The 24,129-nt window shown below is 37.1% G+C and overlaps 1 protein-coding gene and 1 long non-coding RNA gene across 8 annotated transcripts; one reads left to right on the top strand and one right to left on the bottom strand.

The window, feature by feature from the left end:
* The first annotated feature begins 17,325 nt into the window (after nucleotides 1-17,325).
* Nucleotides 17,326-19,218, top strand: LOC147523658 (uncharacterized). The gene is made up of 2 exons (XR_015216822.1): nucleotides 17,326-17,972; nucleotides 18,099-19,218. It is a non-coding gene; the product is annotated as an uncharacterized LOC147523658 (long non-coding RNA).
* Nucleotides 18,733-24,077, bottom strand: LOC147523657 (D111/G-patch domain-containing protein). 7 transcript variants are annotated; one of them, XM_086599298.1, is made up of 11 exons: nucleotides 23,843-24,077; nucleotides 23,660-23,765; nucleotides 23,486-23,555; nucleotides 23,321-23,375; nucleotides 23,067-23,191; nucleotides 22,887-22,985; nucleotides 21,979-22,269; nucleotides 21,331-21,426; nucleotides 21,020-21,243; nucleotides 20,354-20,572; nucleotides 18,733-19,148 (listed from the first exon to the last, which is right to left on the bottom strand). In XM_086599298.1, the coding sequence occupies exons 1-11, from the start codon at nucleotides 23,932-23,934 to the stop codon at nucleotides 19,038-19,040; spliced, it is 1,488 nt and encodes a 495-aa protein (XP_086455424.1). In that variant the 5' UTR covers nucleotides 23,935-24,077; the 3' UTR covers nucleotides 18,733-19,037. The 7 variants fall into 7 exon arrangements, with proteins under 7 accessions (XP_086455424.1, XP_086455429.1, XP_086455430.1 ...); XM_086599303.1 differs by having other exon boundaries at nucleotides 21,032-21,243; XM_086599307.1 differs by lacking the exon at nucleotides 18,733-19,148 and adding an exon at nucleotides 19,359-19,602.
* Between the last annotated feature and the right edge of the window lie 52 nt (nucleotides 24,078-24,129).

Below are 24,129 nucleotides of genomic sequence, written 5' to 3'. Positions count from 1 at the left end.
AAAACACTACACAACTAGAAGAAAAGTAGAGAATAATAGTATAATATTCAATTACAATAAATAAAACCCTATTCTAGCATTATATTCAATTGCAATAAATAAAAGCATGTCACTAACAAATATTCAATTGCAATAAATAAAACCCTAAACTAGCATGATATTCGATTGCAATAAATAAAAACCTTAATCTATACTTCCATCCCCCCTAGTCAAAGGCAATGGAACTAATAACTAAAAACATAAAGAACTAACCTGATTGAAGAACACCATGAACCAGAAGAATCATTAAACCTTAAGCACCGGCTTCATCTCCTCCCTTGAAGGAGAAGATTAGCCTTCCATAAAGAAATAAGAACACGAAGAACAAGAAAAAGAAGAGTCGAAGAACATAAGATTAGAAAAACTAATTTATTAAGACTCGACTAGTTAAAACCGAATATTTATTATTAATCTTTCTCTATCTCAAGTTCTGGAGACAAGAGTATAAGTGAATTGGCCAATTACATGAGGCATTTAGGTCCTCTATTTATAGGGGTTACAATGACTTCTAGAAGCATTCCAAACCATCATTTGTTTCCTAATACAAATTAACTTCTTTCAGAGTCCAACTTCATCTCCAAAACTGAGAAGGAAGTGGCTACAGTGTCAGTTCATGCGTCTGGACGCACGATCCTTGCGTCTCAGATGCGAGAAATGAGTCTGGATGCACAATCCATGTGTCCCAGACGTGAGCAATACGTTTGGACACACGATCCATGCGTCCCAAACGCAGAAGTCTATTTTGCCTCTTTTGCTCTATCTTTCTATCCTCTTTTGCGGGCTTTGGTTTAAGCAACGAATCCTTTTGTCTTGGGCTTCCAAATAGGCTTTAAAATAGGTCCAATTTGCATCTTTAATAGCTTCAATTCCTTGGCCTTCTCCATGATTGTCCACGGGCTTCCCATGTGATCCTTAATGCTCTGAATTGCTCCGTTTTACCCCTTTTTCTCTAATATTCCACAAAACTCTCTTTTTCACCTGTAGAATCATAAAACATAATTTACAAACACTATTAGTCCACTAAGATGGCTAAACAAGAGGTATAATCGAGGGTTAAAATGCCCTTTTTGAGCACTTATCAGCGACCCACAAGTTTGGACCGCTTAGTGGTCCTCAAGTCAGAAGCAACAGCCTTCCGCTTACCCAGAGCGGCCCTACGACGTGACAAGAAATCAATCTCATCCAAAATGAGGGGAGAGCCCTCCCTCACCTTACCCGTTGAAGAGACCAAAATTCCATCATCATCACCGTTTATCCTAGCCATCCTGCACTTCATTGACAAAGCAACATTTAGCAAAAGAAGCATACAAAACTTACCTATCATAAAAGAAGAGAAAGGGAAAGAAGTTGGGAGCTAACCTGAAGCACTCTAGAACTTTGGCAAGAACTTTGGAAAATAGTTTGATGGAGATGACGAATCTGTACCCCTAAACATCTCACGAAAAGTTTTTAGGGTAAACTGTTTTTCTTCCCAAGACATACCATTAATACATCGAGGAGTTGAACTAATATTCCATCTCTGGAATATCATTTCAGCTCTTGGTTTGATTCAACATCAGCTAGACAATTCAAAGGGCTATCTGACACCATAGAGTCGTGCGCGAGACATTTTGGGTCTCTCGTAAGACTGTTCTGGAGCATCAACACTCCAAACTTGTACAGTCTCAATCTTTTTGGGACCGGATGTATAATCTACACCTAATTCCTAAGTAGTGATTCTGGAACATTAAAGTGTCAATCCGGACCCTTACACGAGCATTATTAACCCTCCCCCTGAGAGGGGGGGGGGGGGTTTAGCTCATGATCATTGGATGATTAATTGAACTTGTTATATACAATAAATACGTAAATGCAGAATAGGAATTAAACTTGAAAAGAAATGACTTTTATTAAGTAAAAAGACTTACAGTACTGAAGCTGGTATGAAAGCTACTGGAAAGGAAAGCTACATACTAGAATGAAACAGCAAAATGAAAAGCTAAAACTATAGGCTAAAGCTAAAACTAAAACTATTAAGCTGAAGACCCCTTCTCATATATATAGCCTCCAGCCCCTTCACGTGAAGCCCTCATTAAATGTTTTGTTTCCATTCAATTTGATAACCTCAAAACTTTGTACTATTATGTATTGATTTTGTTTTGTCCTTTTGCCAAATCAATTCAAACTTTGAATTGATCCGTCTTTACCTTTTCCAAGGTGGCACAAAATTGTGACAATCACTTGCCACCTACCTATGCTGATTCGTCATGCCTTTTGGGCCCGCAGAGTGGGTCCACGTGGTGTGTCTAGTGGCTGCGTCGATTTTGGCGTTTTAACAACTTTCTGTCTTTGCGTAGATTTCGTCGCCTTTTTTGCCCTGGAAGTTCACTAACTGAAATCGGCGTCCAGGTTTGAAAGATGTGAGCTTCGGAAGTTTGCTACTTCTTTACATGTGGACCCGTTTTGCATTGATTTTGTCCCTTTGGAAACTTCAGCTCTAGTCAGGCTTTGTTGGGCTTCACTGGGCTGAGTGTGAAGACTTCAAATATGCACAGTATTCCCGTACTTTGATGCATGTTTTAATATCATATTCACGTTAACTGCGGAAACCTGCAAAAGTACGAAAATATCATTATTTCATGATTATTAAATACACAATTAACCAAAACACTATGTCTCTACGGGGTTTAGTATTATAGTTTTGGGTGCTTATCACACCACCCCCAAACAGCACTTTGCTTGTCCTCAAGCAAAAAAGAGACATTAAAATAATAAGTGGCCAAAAAATGTGTTGTCTTAAGCTAAGTCTCATTTCGTAGAGTATGGTTGCATTAACCGTATGCAGCAAGGCCTTGAACCACTAGGAATTCCCTAGTGGACGAGTTATGGCCTCGTGAGAGTTTTTCAGAGAAGATACTCACAAACTTCATTTATACTACAACGACTCAGTAACAAAGGCATGTTTCCTTAATTAATCTCAGATATCTATACATCTCACTAGCGGGGGAAACAAGAACTAATTATTTCGAAATTCAAGTTAATATACATACAATAATCAAAATATCTACATATGAGCATGCGTGCAGTGATCTTTTACAATGAAATGTACGAGCAGGGCCGTTTTTGGATCCTTTGGATAGCGTCCTTAAGTAGGTTCTCACAGGTATGTGTCGAAACACAATTTCTCTCTCATTTTTCCACTCAAGTTTTGCTAACTCTAGTGTGCAGTGGGCACATGTTTCCTCACGTACTCAATGACAATCAGAGGAGCCGAGGTTGAAAATTCACATCTACTACTTATTATCACACCACCATACTCCTAATTGAGATAGAGGTCTTTATTCGGTTTTATGGGACTTAGGTGGTAGTGTAGAAGAAAATGGAATGGAAAATTCAAAAATGATAAGTATAAGAAAGTAAGGTCTTCAAGATATTTATACTAGAGAAATCCTTATTTTCTTTTCTGCTTCTAACATGGGTTTCCATACTTAGATTTTTTAAGCTTTTGTATTCCCTTTTGATTTGATTTTGAGAGAAATTCTAACTTTTATATTTCTTTTGATTTTTGGAAACATATTTCTATTTTTCTTTTTCTTTTCTTCTGAAGCAGGTAACTGATTTTGATTTGTGACAAGTTTTTCTCTTCATTTTTCCGCACTTCATCCTATTTCTCATACACATCATCTAGATGAGCTTATTTATTTGTGGTTAATAGATGGGTAATGAATTTTTGGTGAAATAGAAGGGATTAATGAAAAGTTCAGTAGGGCGATTAACGATAATTTTTTTTTTACAGGTGTGAATTTTTGGCTATATCGATCCAAAGAAGGCCTAAATTCTCGCCTAGGATTCAGGTAGTGACCAAGTAAGTAGACGTGTGAGCTTTTCTATTCGGAAAAAACTACTCTTCTGAGTCATTACTCACATATCACACATTTTGATGCTATTTAGTTAGATTCTCACAAGATATGGAAATTAAGTTGTTTAACTGTGGGTCCCAGAAACTTATTATGTACATTTAATGATAGTCAGTACATGAATGTTCATGAAAAGAGGTAAAAACTATTGCATATGTATTAACTTAAGTTTCTAAGAACAAGTCTTAATTCTAATACTAGGGTAAGATTTCTAAATATTTTTCATCACATAAAAGGAAACGAGATTTTGTCACTAAATACACTTATTTAGACATAAAATAAAACTATATACAACTATGAATGCTTAACTTTTGCGAAAGGTTCTCACCACCCCCAAACAGTCGGACGTTGTGTCCTCAAAGTGTCAAGAGGAAGAAAGAATATACCTGAGAGGCTTTGAGCAAAAATATAGCTGACATCTTCCATAGAAAATTATGGTAACACACTATATGTTATACAACATAAAAGTGAAAGCACACTGTTAGGTTTTTTTTTTTCACATCAAACGTAAAACAAATATGTACATCAACTCACATTGCCCCAATTATGAACTGGGGGTAGGTCCATTCTCGCTTCATCTTTATAGAAATGTCATTTATTTGCATCACGCCAATTTATCATAGTCTTCCAAACTTCGCTCCACTTCCTCTTTCTAGAAGTGTCTAGATGAGTTATCATGTCATCGTCATTAGGGAAACAATGAACTTTCCTCAGATACCTTGAAGGGTACCGCCATACCCAAAATCGTAAAGAACAAATTATCTTGTTTGTTGGACACATAGAGTCTACCCGTACCCAGTCATGAAAAGTGGCCGCAATTTATGGGAAGTACATCTTTATTAACCTGCATACTGTAACTGGCAAAGTGATATAGTGCTGCTAAAAAAATGAGTCCGTTTAAGGTTTTCAATTACTAGGTTTGTGATGTTGAAAGCGGTATGTTGCTGGGCCAGAGCATGAAAAGTCTTACAAGCTGATTCGGAGGCAGTGGAGAAATGTCAATCCCCATGATGTTTAGAAGGATAAACAACATGGTAGTCCTGACATTCATGGTCATAATGGCTAGTGGAATAGTGTTGTCTGGCCAGCGGCCATCTGCGCGTTCAATGACTTGGGCGAGGCCATCGCCATAACGGGCGGCGAAATCTTCCCAAGAATAGTCATTAAAGTTGTTTTGTATTATGTATTGAATGGGGGTGTCTAGCTGAATATAAGGAAGGTCCAAAGCCATAGCAATTGTTGGCTCATAAAAGAGGTGTCTGGTGTTACTAATACGGATTGCAAATCCGTTCAACACGAAACCATGTACAATAGGTGGATCCTCCATATGATCATAAAAATAAGTTGCCAAACCTAGAGAGTATGTCTACTCAAGGTGTAGAATGAAGGAGTTCCAACCAACTTGTGTGATGAAGTCTTTGAAAAGATGTCCATATGCAGGAGAATTCAGCAAAGCATGGAAAGATTGTTCTGGAATAATCTTTGGAGATGCCATTATAGAAGATGTGTGAAGAAAGATACCACTTGTAGACAAAGATAAACCAAAATTAGAATACGATGGGAATTACTAAGTAAAACAAATTACATTTATTACCATAGGAAAATTGCACTATATTAAAAACTAAAAAGAAAATGACAAATAACATAAATTTGCAAAATCTAATTTGTGTCATGGTCCCAAGTAACGACAAGGATCCTTTGGTAAGAGAAATCCATTTATAAGATTCTTGATGTAGTCAATCCGTGCAACAGGGCACTCTGTGTCTAGCAAATCTCAGCTTGGTTCTCCATTATGAGAGTGTGATTTGCCAAGAACTGGTTATGGCTATGCAAGAATTATGCTTGTTCCTCTTCTTGTATTGTTCCCAGATCGTGAAATTTAAGAAGACTAGTAATGATAATGTTATGACGTTTGTATAATGTCATTAGTCCTTGGTGAATTAAACGAAGGCCTTCCATAGGATTAAATACGTTATGTATTGCATTTTCAGTGAAGATGTTGACAGCGGGACAAGCTTCGCCGGTTTCTGCACCGGTATGGTTCTTTGCAACGTCGGGAGTGCAGAAACCGTTCATACAAACTGAGTGAATGGTAAGAATGTTAGTTGTTCTGAGAGGTGTATTAGGAGCAGTAATAGGAAAAGCCCAACGCATCATGATAAGTGTCGCAATGGTTGGCAAAGGAGTTGACTTTTTCCTGGCACGTGCGATCGCGTTCCAGAGAATATTAATAATGCAAAAATCATTGCATTTAGTCTGCAAGACCCAGAGTAGATGGAGGAGGGATTTTGTTATTTCGGAAGTCTTGGATGTGCCGAGCACATTATGAGCTAACCATTGGATCACCGATAATTGGTTCCTTTGCAAGAATCGCTGATAAGCAATGCGGTTTTTCCGGTTGTATTCGCCGTAAAGGATAGTTGCAAACATTAGATGCCTGATATTGTCAAATGGTAAATCCTGAAGGTGTACCCCCTGGTTCGTAATGGGAATTTGAAGTACCTCAGAGATGATTTCCATAGTCAATTCACGTTCGCATCCGTTTGCACGGACAAAGAATTGCCCGTTTTGGAAATAACCGTGTTTATAGAATAACAGGACCAATTCTCTGAAATAAAGTGCCTCTTATGATGTAATAGAGGGAACCATCATCGACGTAGAATTTCAGTATCAAAATATGGGTGAAATAGACTGCTCTGGAAATTTTCCATAAAATTTTGCTCGGGCACGAAAATTCAAGTGAGGGCCATTAAAGATGGAGTGGTGAAGAAAATTTAGTGGAAAAGGGAAGATTGGATTTTAGAGGTGTCTATCCTTGCTATAAATAGGCACCAATCCGAAGATGTAGAAAATACGGATCGAGGTGTCATAGGGTAGTTAGACCACGTGTATTTTCTAAAATAGTTTTATCAAGTGTGGATGAGAAGAATAGGGCATGTGACTACAAGGAGTGCCCTCTTTTTTTCTTTTTTTTTAGAGTAAGTAGAAGGACAAAGAAGATGTAAATATAATATCACAATAAGATGTAACAACATACAGAGATGTGAAAATACACCATAATGACACGGAGAATAAAATACAAACCTAAATATTATATAGGATTATATGCCACATTAATAACATTACTATAATAAAACAAATGAGCATGAAGACTTGAGTAGCATATTCAATTTGCCGCTACTCAAACTTTTCTAGTGCATCCATGAAGCTTGAAATTTGGTAAGAATTAAAAAAATGGTATTAGAATTAGAGAAGAAGTGTAGAGGGAAGAAGATGAAAAGAGTGAATGTGAAGGATGTGGTGAACTTTATATATATATATAAAAGAAATGGAGCCATTTTCTAACCATTTAGGTGCGATTTCATGACCGTTTTTTGTGCGTTTTCATGACCGTTTTACAAAACGTTAGTTGACGGTAAAATTCGCCGTTAAGTGTGATGTCAAAAATATATATGTATATATATTTATATATATTATTATTACTAATATTATTATATATGTTTCTACCTATATATAATATAATATTGGAGATAACTAATATAATATTTGACAAGGCAGAAGTTTTGGAAAATGTAGGAAATAACAAACATCCTAGGTTGGAAAATTAAAATGCAAACACGTAAATAAAATATTTGACATAAATAATATACAAGATCGGGAAAATAAACTGTCTACTGAGAATCCTCAGGGGCTGCAGAAGAAGAACCAGGAGTCCTGCAGTGGCGCCATTTGATAAAACGGTATTTTCAGGTTTGGTTTACTTAAGTCCGAAGTCCGAAGTCTGTTAGTCGTCCGTTTAGTCAAGTTACCTTACTCATGTGGGTTTGAAGGATAGGTCGAGTAAGGGATCGTCCATACCTTAGGGCTTGGCAAGGTTTACAACTAGATTTACAACTTTTGGTGAGTAGGATTTTAGGTTATTTAGTTGGTTTAAGTAAATTATCGGTATGCAAGTAACGTAAATAATAACGATTGATTTCTACGTAAACAAACAAAGATGGAGAAATAGGGGAAAGGGTTAACCGTACTCATGCAAGAATAAGTTTCAACAGTTATAATACCACATCACTACAACTCTAATCCATCTCGAGTTCATAGACAAACCCGAGACGACGTCAAGTATCGATCCTTAGTGAGATGCACGCATCTCTGAGCTTATCTCACTAGCATAAGGAGTTGAACTAATATTATATCTCTGGAATATCATTTCAGCTCTGGGTTCGATTCTACATCAGCTGGACAATTCAGAAGGCTATCTGACACCATAGAGTCGCGCGTGAGACATTTTGGGTCTCTCGCGAGACTGTTCTGGAGCATCAACACTCCAAACTTGTACAGTCTCAATCATTTTGGGACTGGATGTATAATCTACACCTAATTCCTAAGTAGTGATTCTGGAACATTAAAGTGTCAATCTGGATCCTTACACAAGCATTATTAAACCTCCCCCTGAGAGGGGGGGGGGGGTTAGCTAATGGTCATTGGATGATTAATTGAACTTGTTGTATACAATAAATAAGTAAATGCATAACAGGAATTAAACTTGAAAAGAAATGACGACTTTTATTAAGTAAAAGAAGTTACAGTACTGAAGCTGGTATGAAAGCTACTGGAAAGGAAAGCTATGTACTGGAATGAAACAGCAAAATGAAAAGCTAAAACTATAAGCTAAAACTAAAACTATTAAGCTGAAGACCCCTTCTCATATATATAGCCTCCAACCCTTTCACGTGAAGCCCTCATTAAATGTTTTGTTTCCATTCAATTTGATAACCTCAAAACTTTGTAGTTTTGTCCTATTATGTATTGATTTTGTTTTGTCCTTTTGCCAAATCAATTCAAACTTTGAATTGATCCGTCTTTTCCTTTTGCAAGGTGGCACAAAATTGTGACCATCACTTGCAACCTACCTATGCTGACTCATCATGCCTTTTGGGCCCGCAGAGTAGGTCCACGTGGTGTGTCTAGTGGCGGCATTTTTGCATTTTTACAACTTTATGTCTTTGCGTAGAGTTTGTCACTCTGGTTGTTCACTAGTTCACTAGCCGAAGTCAGCGTCAGGTTTGAAAGATGTGAGCTTCGGAAGTTTGCTGCTTCTTTACATGTGAACCCGTTCTGCACTGGTTTTGTCCCTTTGGAAACTTCGGCTCTAGTCAGGCTTTGTTAGGCTTCACTGGGCTGAGTGTGAAGACTTCAAATATGCATACTATTCCCATACTTTGATACATGTTTTAATATCATATTCATGTTAACTGCGAAAACCTGCAAAAGTACTAAAATATCATTATTTTGTGATTATTAAACACATAAATAACCAAAACACTATATCTCTATGGGGTTTAGTATTACAATTTTGGGTGTTTATCATCCATCGTCCTCATATTCTCTTCCAGGTCCTTAGAATCTACGTCCTTCCTGTCCCTATCTAGAGTCATCCCCTCCAGCAAGCAGGCCGCTATGGGTGCAGACTTATATCTACAGTCCGACCTCTTAACAAGCCGCTTCTTCCCTATGCCCTCATTTACGTACACCAAGTTACGTTCCAGGTAATCTTTCCCATTAACAGAATGACCCTTACCAACAGCCAATTTCTCCTTCCCCTTACCACCAGGACAGTCCCTAACAGCAGCGGATGGCCCAGTCTCAATTCCCCCAAAACCCAGGACACTAAAATCGACCTGGTCCCTAGACCTCGAGACACAAGCTGTCTTCCCTTCAGTTCGCTCAACACTGCCAGCACCCGAGCTACTCCCAACATCGTGCCCCGCCCCTTTAGCGACCTTCCCAGCTCGCCCATCAGTCTCCTCAGCCTTCCTCTTCAAAGTATTCTTCCGCTCACGAAGGCTGGCGGCGATGTCATCCAGGTCGAAGGGGGCGTCCTCTTGCCCTCTCCCCCTTGCAGCGACCTCGGACCTATCACCATCAGGTCGGCTCACCTACCTATTACCACCATCCCCACCGCCAGGTCGCTCCTGAGCAGACCGGCTCTTCTTCCTAGCCTCCCTACTAATTATACCACCATCTTCACGCTCCATGCTTGAACCACTTGATGAGGGAATCATGTTCTGACCTTTGGACCTCTTCTTCTACTGCTTCCTCTTTGCCCTGATCCCACGTCCTCCTCTTTCAACAAAGTAGCTGGCCACTTCATGCAACTTCTCCCCCTTTTCAGCACGAGTCAGACGAGCAAATTTCTATATCACACTACGTCCTTTCCTTCTGGAAATAGCGGCCTCTGTATCATAAAAAAGTCAAAGGTCAATTCGTTATAGCACATACTTATCAACATACAAAACAGAGGCATGGTTCAACCACCTAGTACGTACCAGTAAAATTACATACCCTAGTCTCCACACTAAACCCAGAGGTGCAATAATTCCCAACTATAAAAAATGGTCTCTTCTCCCAGGGTTCGTTACTAACCACATCCAGAACACTAGACTTTCCAGTCAAAGTCTGTAAGCTAAAGTTGTTAGCTCTAGATCATTTCACAACAAAATGCTCAACAATATCTACAACACCAATGTTGTATTCTCCATTCTCATTCAAAAGATCGAATACCCTAACTAAACGTCATGTGTTCCCAACGAACTGGCAGAGCATTTTTTCACAAAAATTTAAAAACTCACATGTCAGCCTAGACAACGGTAACCTCAACCCAGCTCTCAGTTACCCCTCACAGATAACCACACCATAGGCACGAGGGACGAACACGTTATGAAAAACGTCAGCGTCCTCACTCAGTTCGTGAATCTCCAGATCGCGTACACGAATATCATACGCACGCCTCGTAATGTATGTCTTTATTATAACCATCAAGACTGAAGCTTCAGGCATGCAACTCATTAATTCTTCATAACTCGCCATCATGGCTCATAAGTGACCTGAAGACCTAGATCTGACCTGATGTAGGAAGGCGAGAGGTGCGGGCACCTTGCCTATATAAAGAGGATGAGGAACTACGTTTGACCTGATTCAAGTTCCCTTCCCCAGAGAGAGAGAACTTGATACGTAGGCAGTTCGTCCATACGAACTCGGTCAAATTCAATCCAATCATCCCAATCCCTTGATCAAGCCTACATTTGTAAAGATCACCAAAAACATCATTTACAACCACTAATCAAATTCCTAGTACTATGTACTAAGAGATGAACTGAAGTACTGAATAACTAGAATTAAAAAGATAATTGTTATGTTTTCCAATTCAAGTTGAAGATGTGGAGAAATAAAAATGAAGTGTGTTAATTAAAAATTATGAACTTAGGGAAGAATATAAATTGCAGAGAAAGAAAGTAAAAGTATTTACGAAATATTAAATCAATGACGATGGTCAGCAAGTCAGGTGTCCGCATTTTGTTTTAGAATTTGGAAAGGCAGGAACAAGTTTTGAGTTTTGTTTTTTATTTTGATTTGAAATAGAAACTTGACCCAAGAAGAAAAGGGGGTATTGTTTTTCTTTCTAATATCTAATTATAAGTTTTGATAAAGTGCTCTAAGGGGTAAGGGGTAGCAAATTTTCACACTTTTGGGGAAATTTAAAACCAACGACACATTAGACATGATCACATGACTACTACTTGTTTGTTTTTTTTTTTTTCTTGGGAAGTTGAGGGTGTGCAGTTGCCCACCATTGCACCCCCTTGGCTTTGCCCCGGGCTACAGGCCTTCCAAGCAACAATAACTTTCCAATCTCATTAGATATGGAACTTAAGGTCTAGAAACATTCTTTGCACATAACATGTACACAGCATCAAAAAAATATTGTCAAACTAGAAAAATATTTCAAACCATATCAATGTTATATTCAAAAGTACAAAACCTAGGATTTCCACCCGTTCTTCTTCTCACCAACACAAGGCAGACCTACAGAAATAATTTAAACATTAGAAACTGCAAGTCCACAAGAAAATCAAATCTAATCCGTGAGCGTAGCGAACTCTTGAGGTCGCTTTTCTTAAATCACCCAAAAAACCACTTGCTACGTGTCACTCTCTCGTGTGTCTGTCCGTACCCCAAATAACCCTTCGTTTGTGTCTAACCGTACCCCTATTTTCTCATTTTCTTTTGTCTTCGCCTCCAACCTCTCCTGATCGTCTCTCTATTCTCGACGGATTTCTCCCCATAGTCAAGACAAGAGATTGCAGTTTCATCACAACCAATTCAGGTACGAAGAATTTCTCTTTATTACTTTGACTGTTCGCCTGTCACTTTACCTTTCAACATTGGAGTTTGTCACGTATATCAAACCACATAAATCTTGTAATATGCAAATGGGTCCATAGGATCCTTTGGATTGGAATCTTGTTGAATTTGTATGATATGTGGATGGCGGAAGAGCCTTTTGACAGTTTATAGTCAAGGCTTCGATTGGTTGTTCAGTACTTCGAAAAGCTTTATCACTACAATGAAACTGATAAGGCTTGGCGTCTCTATGATCCTAATAATGAGAGTGTGTTTAAGGCTCTCTAAACTCAATCAAGATTGGCGCCGTGTCAAACTTTGACACACGACTACAACCGATCTTCACGGGATTTAAATTGTGATCATTGGCTTGATGCGCGGCAGCGGCGTCAACTGAAGTTGAAGCAGAGAAACCAACTTGTGAGTTACTATGAGTAACTCCAGTGGATGATGTGCATGTAGGGGATGATTGTAGAAATCATGTAGGGGATGATTGTAGAAATCAGTTCACTATTCCACTCCTTTTGGAGAGTCCAAGCAACATCAGGTTCACATACTAAAGAAGAAATATTGTGCTCAGAGTGTGTATTCCATAGTTGTTGGCATTATGTGTAGGTTTGTCCTTATTAGTTATATTTATGTATTGTCTGTGGGAGTGAAGCTGTTTGTTTAAGAGAGAGATTTGTATTATGGGATCAAAGGAGGTGTACCATGGAGGGCTGATGAGACCCTTCCATTCTAGGAACCTCACGCTACTTACGCATCACATTCTCCTTGTTTGTTAAGAAAAAGGAACTAATGTTTGTGTGATTGTGTCGATGATGGGTAGCTCGAGTCTCATCCTATCATATAATCAGATTTGACTATGAGACTTTCCATTTTAAGATCCTCGGACTACCATGTCCATGCTATTTTCTAGGTTTGTTTAAAGGGTACTAGTGTACAAGGAAGTTTGATATCTAATGCTCATGTGCATCCCAATCCTATGCAATTTATGTGAATGTTTCCTTAGGATGACTTGGTGTTCTTGCTTCTTTGGGGTCTGCTGGTTATTAAATAAAAGGGATTCATAAGATTCACACTATCTTTTGATTGGTTCGAGTTTGAAAATATATCGGGTTTGAAGGCCATTACGTTTCCACAGTTTTAGCTTGTGTGCAGGGTACTAAATCTACAGAGCTCGAAGGTGACAATGGGCCTGCCGGCTCCCGTTACGTGATAGTTACATGCTAACAAGCTCGAAGCTGAAAGATTGGGATAAATTGCCGGTAAGAATCTTATTTTTAAATTGATAAGTACCGAACTTCTTGTTTAGTGATATTCATGCGGTGATGTAAATTAAAGATTTGTGAATTGCACAAGTTCTCACCTGCTTCAAGACTATCTCATTTTTTGTGTCACTGAAATTTTAACGTTTCCATTTCTCTAATTGCATCCGGAAAAGAACGTACCGGTGATGATATGGGTGATCGGATGTCACGTGATAGTTCGATCCGATGAGGATTGATCGTGCTTGACTCGTGGGCAAGCTTGGGGAATTTTGGAGGAGTATCACTATAGTATCTTTGCAACATATGTAATTTTGGTTGATCTATCCAATCTTCATGACGACTCAAGAATATCCGGCATAAATCGAAGAGACGGACACAAAGAAGCAAATACCTCCTTTACAACAAAAGAACAGTTGGTTGCATTTTTGTCTCTCCCAATCTAGTCAAGATTGTGGTAATGTTGGTTTAGTTCTGGGATGAGCTCGACACAAAACTTTTCTATTTTTTTTATTGTACTTATTTTTTGTTCCTTTGGGTAACCTCTGGCAATTTGAACCTAGATCATAATGTTCAAAATTTATTTTTGGAATTGCTTGCAGACTGACAAACAAAAGTTGTTGGTTTTTGGGACAACGATTATTTTGAGCTTTGATGGTTAATATTACATTGTTGAGAACGATAAGGCATTTTTGTCTTGTAAATGATTAGTTATTTCGAGAATCTCTAGTGTGATTGAACCCATGAGACAGGCAGAATCACACAGCTCAGGCAAGGGAACAAGTCAAAATGATAAGATGCTGTGGTTTCTCAATCTAATTATACTGTTTTGGCTCTGTCGTTTAGAACTGTATGCACTACCACAGTGTGCTTGCTGAACAAATCATCAATTGTTGCATTATTCTCCACTTTTGCTATTTGAAATCGATACGGAGGAATTAGGCAATGAGCGCAGTCTTTTACAATCTGCAGGGACTATATTATTTTGATTTACAATTATGATGACTACCCGAAAAAAAAACCGGAGTAACAACAATCAATGGTGTATTGTTGTCTGTCAACATAAACTTTTCGCTCTTGTATTTCAGGTGAGAAGATGTTCCAAAACAGAAACCCTTTCTGTCATTAAATTCTTTCATTAGTATTATCTTCTTTCATTCTAGGCATATATCCAGCCTCCATGGCTTCCATTGTAAGCATGTCCAGTTCGGCATAAATATCTAGCAATTGCGGGTGTGATGTATCACTCACTGAGAACACGTGGACTTTCTTTTCGACCTCAATCCAATACTAGTTAGTTGTTGAGGAGAGCCAAATAAATAAAAAAAATATAACATATATAACATATTTAGAAATGTTAGGTTTTGACTCATACCTAAAATGCAAGCTTTGTAAGCTTGTAAATTGACCAAGGGCCAACAGGATCTAGATCATATTTTAAAAGCTTATAAAGACTCGACTCTTTGAATTCCATAATTTTTTTTGTTCCAATTTTGTTGCCGACTTCATCAAAGACAACAACTTTGCTGCCAGGAATCCATATCCCATCTACTTCACTCGTAGGCCAGGATGTGTAAAAGAAATTAGTAGTGTATTTTCTGCAAAATTAAATATATCATACTAGAATTAAATCCGAGTCAAAGAATATTTTATAAAAATTCCATTCTGATGTGATGTTCGAGCAAATAGAACAATTTGTCATAGATTACAAATACTTTAAATTTTGGCGCATGAAGTTCCTTCATGGAAAGACCTACATAACTGCACGACTGTACAACTGCTTTGAAATAAATTTCATAAGAAACATTAGCAGTGATAGCAGCACCCAGTAGTGGTGGAGCCTGAATTTTGCATTGGATGAGAGTTAGCCATCAAGACAACCTATCACACACACACAAATAAAAATTGATGCAATTTTATTTAAACTAATATTTTGAATCCAATTTCTAATCAAATACTTTAACACAACTGTTTAGATCAAAATGAACCACCAGACCGATATGAGACTTATCACTTGCATATCACATAAAATAGTATTTTACCGAAAATTATTATGGCGATCATTTGATCATACTCGAATTAAATGTCTAACTAATTAAGAAACTAACCTTCAAAAATAAATAACAAGAATAACTAGGTGCACAACTATACTAACTCTAGTAGTCGTCCAACCAATAAAACCATTGGATCTCAAAACTGAAAAGTGTGTACTCATATGAAGCGAGAAGTTAAAAATTTGTCTCCCACTCCTAAAGTATACCAATGAATGAATGGAATGAAAACTATAAACTTTAAGAAAAATAAATAGGAAAGTAGGGAATTTGAAAAAAGATACATACCTGCCAAAGTGGTAGGATTCATCATATGAAGACACAATTCTTCTTCAATAGGTGCCAGCACCATCGCCTCCAACTTAGAAGAGATGCTCAAATCTTCTTCTGACAAACTCAAGACTTTATACTTAAAATAATATGAAATTAACAGTCCGTCGTCAGGAGAGAATTCATATCCATATTTTGATGCAGTCGCAAGAGTTTCTCTCTTAGATGACAATCCCATCTTCTGGGTTTCAGAAACCCCTTAAAATAAACATTGTAGTGTCGTATTTTTCACAATTCGTATAGCATTTCATAGCAGGGATGTAGTGATATTTAGGATCGTCTTCTTTGGAAGGAGTTGTTGTTACAACCATCTTGTCTTGTTTTTTGGGTTTTGGGTTTAAAGATACTTGTTTTTAAATGTGAATATAGGGTTTTAAACAAGTATGTGAATCCTAGACAAGATTCATATACTTGTTTTAAAACTCAAAACCCTATATTCGCATCTTGGAAGGGGAGTTTTAAAACCCTATAAATATGATATATAGTTGGGCTTTTACTTCTAATTTCTCTATTTTAAGATTTTAGAATCACCTCCTACTTTTATTTAAATTGCCTTCTTCCAGCCTAGTTATTATAATTGGCCCCCTAATCTCTATTAAAATTGAACCACCTCCTTCTTCAATAATTTTAAGATAGTTTTCTTCATTAAAAAGCTAAAATTTATGTATAGGGATTGTATCTTTACCTTTTTTAGAAAATTGCTTCTCTTTTCTTAGCGAGATAAAGTAAAAATAAAAATTGTTGTTTCTTTTAGGTATTGGGTGATCTTGGACACACCCATAAAAACACTCCCATACCCCAACTTTAAAATAAATAAATAAAATTGTTTTAGACACATTTATGTTCCTAAATTATCATTTTTTTTTTATTAGGCGTACCTAAGACAAAACAATTCATTTATTAGAATATATTAAGGACCCAATATTTAACCGTAAATATTCTAATTTTTTTCACTTGTAACTGAAAAAGAACAATCTATTAAAAAAAATGATATTGATTTCTTCTCCAATAACTTCTTCTTTAGCAACATTTATCTCACTAATAAACATGCAAATATCCACTTTTAATTTGAATTAATCATACCAAAATAATGGAGATGAATACCAACCTAATGACGATTTATGAAAAAAAAAATCGAAATCAAATTTTGACAAATGGGAAAAGAAGAAGATTGTTGAAAAAAAAAAGGGTTTGTTTTTGTTTTTTGTTTTGTTTTGTTTTGCCCTTATTGAAAATATTCCAAATTAATTTGGGAGATATTATTGGATTGAGGCGGTTATTGGGTACGACAAAAAACTTTGGTTAGTTATGGGATATGAGAGTGTTTATGGGTGTGTCCAATATCACCTTTTCTTTTTATTTCTTTTAACAATTTTCATTTTAGTTCTTTACAAGTTGGCGTGCCGGATAAATGCTAGTATTCAACTCTTTAGTTGATGTTATTAGGATGATGGCAAGCTATTAGAATAAGTGAAAAAATTGTTTTATGTAATGTGTTCCATTTGTTTATTTGGATTTCTTGCTTGTATTGGTTACATCCTTGGTGCCAGTTAAAGTTGTTGCTAGACATCGTTGGCAGGGCTCTAGAAAAAATTGAGGTAACAACATGTGCATTTTATTTTGTTAAACACTATTCATTTCATTTTATGTGAATTTATTCAATTCGAAAAAATGGAAATTATGAAGAGTTAAGATATTCAAATAAGTCTCGTTCTATTGATATAATATTTCTTTGGTACGCTATCGATTGTGCAAGAATTCATGGTCTGTGATCCGGTGAAGTTTGACATGGCCAGGATGAATAATTTCTCCCCTAGCAGGTGCCGATTAGTAAAGTCGGTAAAATTTTTGAGTGATGATACTAGAGTTCTGGAGCCCCGCCAACATCAAAAAAGTTATTGATCTCATTTAAAATAGATTTACCAATAAATAAATAAAAAAATCCTCCCCTACAATCATTCGCCTCCCATTGGGTAGCTGGTGTTTATCAAGAATTCACACTGAAGGCAACTGGAGGTTGGTAGCTAGCTCTCTCTCTCTGTGGAATTCACGAATTGCAGGCTGCATGGAGGCATCCACTAATAAGTGGTATTCTTCGGATATGACTACTGTGCCCGTTGCAGCTTCTCGGTTTGTTCAGGCAAAGAAGCCTGGTCAAGCTACTATTAAAGTGGTATTCATCGTATGATGAGATGAACTATGATAAGGTATCTATGCTTCATTGCTTCTTATTTAATATGGTTGCTTATGAGGGTTTCCATCTTCGAAAACACGTAAGTGTTACTGTGTACAAAATGTTTCTTTTTATATACTTCAATACTATGTTCTTCTAGGTGGATGTTAAAGTTTCAATTCCTTCATAAATGGTTATGCTGCAAAACTTACCCTTCAAGCTGCAGTAGTGACACTGAGAGCATCCGTAGGTGATTTTTTATCCAAAAACGTTCCACTTGTTAATTTTCTCTATTAATTATAGTGTTGCTCTGTTACCTCGTATTCCATCCTCAATTTGCCTATATCTTTACTGGTAGCTATTTCTATAGTTGTGACTTGTGACTTGTGACTCATTTAGTTCCATGGTACCGTGGACCTATATATGGATGCGACTCTATCCAAAATTCTAATACGACGGGCCAGCGTTTGTCTTTGATCAAGCAGCCGTATATTGATGGTTTAAATATCCTTACAGTACTCCCTGTGCATAAATCTGTCTTTATGCCGTTCTTTCTTTCAATAATCATGCTGATTGCAAATGAATCTGGTATGTGCTATAATCCTGACGGGGTCTTAAAATCTTCCTGGTTCATGTTTTAACCTATTATCAATTGCTGAAGCTGTATATTCGTCATGCTCTTCAGTGATTTCATCTGCTCTTATCTGGTCCGCGGTTCAAGCTGTTCATCACCATACATTACCTTTGGGGGGAAGGGGGGAAAAGTAAACAGAAAAAATGAATGGATTGAAGTCTTTTGGAATAAGCACTGCACTTTCTTTTTCTTTTCCATGTATATAAAAGAAAAAAGTCACAATAACATCACCAGCCCTGCAAGTAGAAGGCAGGATCGAACCAGGGCCACTCTAAAAGGAGGCATTACTAGAATCCGAGTAGGCAGTTGACTAATGGAATTGAAGTTTGTGTAAACTGTATAACTCAGTCCCATTATGATCTAGTATGGCTCTCCAAAATACATGGAAAACCGCAAAAAATGAAGACACAAGTTGAACTGTGATAACTTCAAATGGTAACACCATAGAAGAAGAAAATTACTGTATTATCTCTTCTCTGGTATACCCTGAGGCCAACCTAGACCAGCAGAGCCTTTATTTCCCACAGCTTGCAATGGTTGTAGAAGACCCTTCGTGGTTTTCCCAAGAGCCTCCCCCTGTATTTAAGTTAAAAGTAAGATTAAGGATTGATAAGGTTCTAATAAGTAGTAATTATTTTAAGAAAAAGAGAATATATATATAAACAGCCATAATCCATTAATGTGGCACAGTCCAGACTTCCCATCATCCCCAGTGTCATCAAGTGTCCTTCCTTTTTCATTTCTTTTATAATTACAGAAAATGAACTAGGAGAGGCTGCAGAACAAAATTTTGGAAAACAGAAAAAAGACCGAAGAAACACTGCACAGAAATCAGTCTGCTAGCCAAGATTAAGTCTCAATAAAAGGCTATGACTCTTATTCTCAAAACAGATATTTTCGCCAAAAAATTACCTTGATTGAACCTTAGATGGCCATTACTCATTAGCATGTCGTGGTATCAGATCCAGAGTTGCAACCCTTAAGGAGTTCGCAATGATTCGTCAAAGTGCTATTTAGTGGCTTATATGCTCTCCAACAATAAGAAAGGAACAGTTTAGCAACACAATGTGAGGAAGAATGATATTCGCAGACTAGAATTTGGTTTTAGGAAGGGTTTGTTTGAGAGGGACTTGCATCAAGCTGCATCGTTTATTAACCTTTTAGTAGGCTATATTTTACTGAAGACTGAGGTAAGTGAGATTAATGTAGATTGAAGTGGCGGAAACAACACTTAATCAAAATCTACACTTTATGAAACCCTAAAAGTCTCACATTTATTGATAATCACTCAATCATTCATAACACACATAAACACAACTAAAAAACACTCCCTGAAACCCTAACTATAAGCCCTTATTTATACTAATCCTAGAAAGCATAAACCAATAGGAACACAAGAACACGACATGTGTCACAACTAACTAATAGACTCAAACCATGGGCTTGGACTCAACTAAGGGCACATGCCCATGACACTGACAACAACAGCTAATGTTCTACATCAGAGATAGTGTGATAAGACCACAGCATTCTACTCTAAATCAAACATATGAGATTCTTGAAAAAAGGGAGTGACTATTGGCATATTTTACTTTCCTCTGAAGAAGTGGCAGATATTCATATTGGCAGATTTGGATCTCTAGAGTACCATTAAAAGTCTGCTTACTTATGCAGACATTGATGTAACTTATGAGAAGGCCTTAAATTTCACTCAAATAGTGAAATAAATGACTATCTAGCTTCACATAGTAAATATTTTCAAGAAGACTAAAGAGCTTTACCTCCTTCCAACCCATGTTTTCTAGAACTCTTCTGGCAAAGCTACCAGCTCCAAACGACATTTGCAATGCTTCAGCAGCAGCTTCCTTTGTGCTATGGGAAACAGGCGAGGTTTCCTTTCCGCCATCAACCCTTGAGTGTTTTTGCCCAGGACCCACCCCAATTCCACCATGTAAGGCTCTTCTCTCTGCAGCTCTATCCCGGTAAGCAACGCCTTTATTCTGCAAAGAACCCATTAGCAGAATTTTAATTACCAAATCAACACGATAAATAACCAAACTTAAACAGAAACCTTTCTTCTTTCACTCGGTAAAAGTAGAGATATACTATATTTGCAATTTTTCTAAAGAATGGCTCTCAAGTGTCTTAAGGACTTGCGATTATGAAACATAATTAGTGAATAACTGAATAACAGTCCTGTATTTCACAACGTAGAATAATTATTGTAATACTGTTGATAGTTTGCGATCTCAGGAAAGAGATACTAAAAAAAATTTAAGTATATATCGAGATCCTAAAAAATGTTTTAAGTATATTCTCTGGAAAGAGCAACTATTGAGACACTTAATAGTTGAAAATAAAAAACTGTACAAAAAGAACCAACTATCAAGATCTAAAAAATGTTTAAGATTCAAATTCAAAGATCTGGTGTCACTAGAGAGCACAACCTTTTGTAATACCTTTAGTTTATCTGACAGTGCAGAAAATTTGCCAAAATCAGGAACTCCTGGTGTTTCACTGTCACGGATTTCCCACAGCTTAGGCGAGTCATACCCTTGCTTATCAAATACTATGTCAGGAAATCCCCAATCTTTTGTTGGGTTGGATGAATCATAAGTTGATAAAGAGGCTAAGTACTTCATGCTAGGGCTCTTCAATCTATACACTTGCCCTGCCAGAGAAGAATTGCAAGGGACACAGATAAGTTCCTCTATAGAAGTAACAGTTCATGAAGAAACACCATTACACAAAAAAATACCTGTACTCTGAATGCCCATGTTCTGAACGGTAGTGCCCATATATAGGAGAAGTTTCAAAAGGTGTGGTCCAACAGATAGACCTTTGATGAGACTACCTAAAAGTTTTAGCATGTGTTTGATTTGCTAGAGAAGATTTTCAAGGGTACTCTCATTTTTCTAGCAGAGAATGCTGATTTCAGTAAATTTATCCCCCACGAGAACCTCCATGAGAAAATTTTGATAGTTCACACAGGGATGGGCAATGGCTGAAATTTCATGGTGAATACTCACGGGGAAGTGAAATATTAAGAAAGTATTTCATCGGCAATCCTCTACTACAAAGTGACTTTGATCCAATAAAAATTGTCACATGCAAATCAAACACGCGCACCAATATGGATAAAGTCTGTGTGAAAGAGACATACAGTGTTTGTACAACATGACTAAGTTACATTGACACGGGTACGTGTATCCCTATCCGACACAGACACGAAATGTCCAACACAGCAAAATACCAAAAGTTGAGGTATACCACATACAATATGTGCATTGTGTCGTGGTCGACATGTATCTGGCGCATATTAATTTTGGCTATATGGTGTATCCATGTGAAGTAGCAAAATATTTAGCGAAAAAAGTGTTTCCTACGAAATAATGTAGAAGCAGACCTGACGAAACTCGTACTAATGCAACACTCGTTTCACATATGGCAGCAGTTCTTAAAAGACGGCCACCAGACGGCATCGACGGATGAAGCTTAGTGGAAGGCTTCACCAGTTTCCCAATCAGCCTGGAAAGTTGGCGTTTCTTTTTCTTACCACACTTCTTCTTCACTACAGTGTTTGTGAACATTTCCCAATCCCACAAATCAATTATTGAAGAATCAAGTATGTCATCTTCCCCTGATTGTACAACCTGACCATACTGAGCTCGCCAGTTCTCTTCATCCCATGAAATCCCTATGTGAAAAGAAAAATCTAGGTTGTGAGAATTAATTAGTCAAGTAACTTTTCTTCAATCACATGACTGACAAATGCATCAAGCCCAACTGCTGAACTGCTGGACCACCCATAGATGGTCTACAGAAGAGAAATCATATCTAATGGCTGCCTAAGCAAGGGATTAGGGCTCCCTTTTCCCAGGTCTAATAAGTTGTAACCCCAACTACCCATAATCTGTGAAGCACAGACTTTGTATATTCTGGAAAAAAAAATTATATACACTTTTTGTTTTTATAACAATTGAAACGGCCAAAAGAGAACGAAAGCCAGACAGGTAACTTGTGAGTACCAAATCTATATGATCTTGGGGTTTTGACAGATCACAAGTTCATGGACCTGATTGACTTGAAAATAAATAATCAGGTCATACGCAAATCATACAACAAAGACTTAACTCTTGCATTTTAAAAATTGCACATTCCTGTTCAAGTTCAACAAAGAAAGGGTTTTTTAAAGTAAGATGCAGTAATTTTCTACTAAGTTCATTGCATATGTAAGTTTGCATTGGTAACAGAGTGATCTAAGAGATTACAAATGAAAATCATTTTTCAGTATAATGCATGAAGTAAACAAACCTTCATCAGAAAGTCTTCCACTTGATTCAGTTGCATCTTGAAGGTCTTCCACAATCCATTCACCTTCTTCTATCTCACGAGTACTGTCACTTTCTTCACCTAAACAAGATAAGTATTTTTAAGTATAGATCCAAGTTGTAGTGGTCACTTCCAAGTATGGAGAGAAAGTCATTGCTTAACCGTTAACCAACAAATCTGAGTCACATCCCACATCTGGTTCCGTTGGCGTCACCAAATTATCACCAAGATCAGTTACTGAGTTGGAATAACCAGTTAAATAGAGATTAATTAATGTCTCTTCTAACCTGAAAACGAAAAAAAATGAAATTAACAGAAAAATTCCACAGCAATGGTATCTATATTTTTACTGTACATTAAGGAAAATTCAAAGCAATAAATCCGATTAGACATTGAAACAGGATGCAGAAGCATACCATTCGGATGGTGGAGGTGGATTCTCAGGTCGATCATCACTAATGCACTTGGGACCTGTTTAATGATTTCATGAAATCAGTCACGTTATATACAAACCACATCTAAAAGTATTCGTATTCCACACAAAGCCTATAAAAGTGGTATGCTCCAATAATTAAACATACATTGATTGTCATCTTGAATAGCTTCATCAGAAACTGCTAAACTCCGCATAAATTCATCATATTCTTCATCCTAAAAACCATAAAATAAACTTGTTATTACAAAACAAGCATCATTCATTCATAACTATTAACTGGTACTTGTTTGTTTTATAATAAGACAAAATTAGGTTTTACCTTGTCAGACTCAAAGGGCACATAGCTTCCATTCTCAAATTTATAATACAATCCATCTTTACTACTATAATACCATCCAGCTTTTGGGTCATGATAAAATCCACTACTGCAATAATTTCATCAGGTTAAACCCTAATATTTAAATAACTTAAATTAATAATAATAATAATAATTAAAGCTGACCTGGCATGAAAGTAGAGCTGAGTTTGTTCATCCCATTTAAATTGACAAGATTCTATTGCTGACCTGGCAGATTCTTTTTCGTTTACCGCCATTTCTTGATTAATCCAACTGTTGGGCCAGAAGACTGACCTGACCCCGTGCTTTTCATTTCCAATGAGCTAAAAAGTAGGGGTATTTAAAGGATTTCGTAAAATGACACACTCTGCTCAGCTGAAGCTTCTTTTTTAGGTAAAAACTTTCACTTTGTTCATATTTAGTTTGTTTTGTTTTGTTCATATTTAGATAGA

The sequence above is a fragment of the Coptis chinensis genome, chromosome 1 (genome assembly GCF_015680905.1).
Source record: "Coptis chinensis isolate HL-2020 chromosome 1, ASM1568090v1, whole genome shotgun sequence".
Classification (NCBI taxonomy): domain Eukaryota; kingdom Viridiplantae; phylum Streptophyta; class Magnoliopsida; order Ranunculales; family Ranunculaceae; genus Coptis; species Coptis chinensis.
Note: the sequence above shows the minus strand (reverse complement) of the source record. Positions and strands in the feature narration are given on the sequence as shown.

What these genes read in the sequence shown, in the direction of transcription:
- LOC147523657 (XM_086599298.1), bottom strand. Translation starts at nt 23,934, where the DNA reads ATGGCGGTAAACGAAAAAGAATCTGCCAGGTCAGCAATAGAATCTTGT. An exon ending in AACTAAAGGTATTACAAAAG is followed by an intron (nt 20,573 to 21,019) that starts GTTGTGCTCTCT and finishes GGTTCTTTGCAG; the next exon opens with AATAAAGGCGTTGCTTACCG. An exon ending in AAAACATGGGTTGGAAGGAG is followed by an intron (nt 19,149 to 20,353) that starts GTAAAGCTCTTT and finishes ACTTAAATACAG; the next exon opens with GGGGAGGCTCTTGGGAAAAC.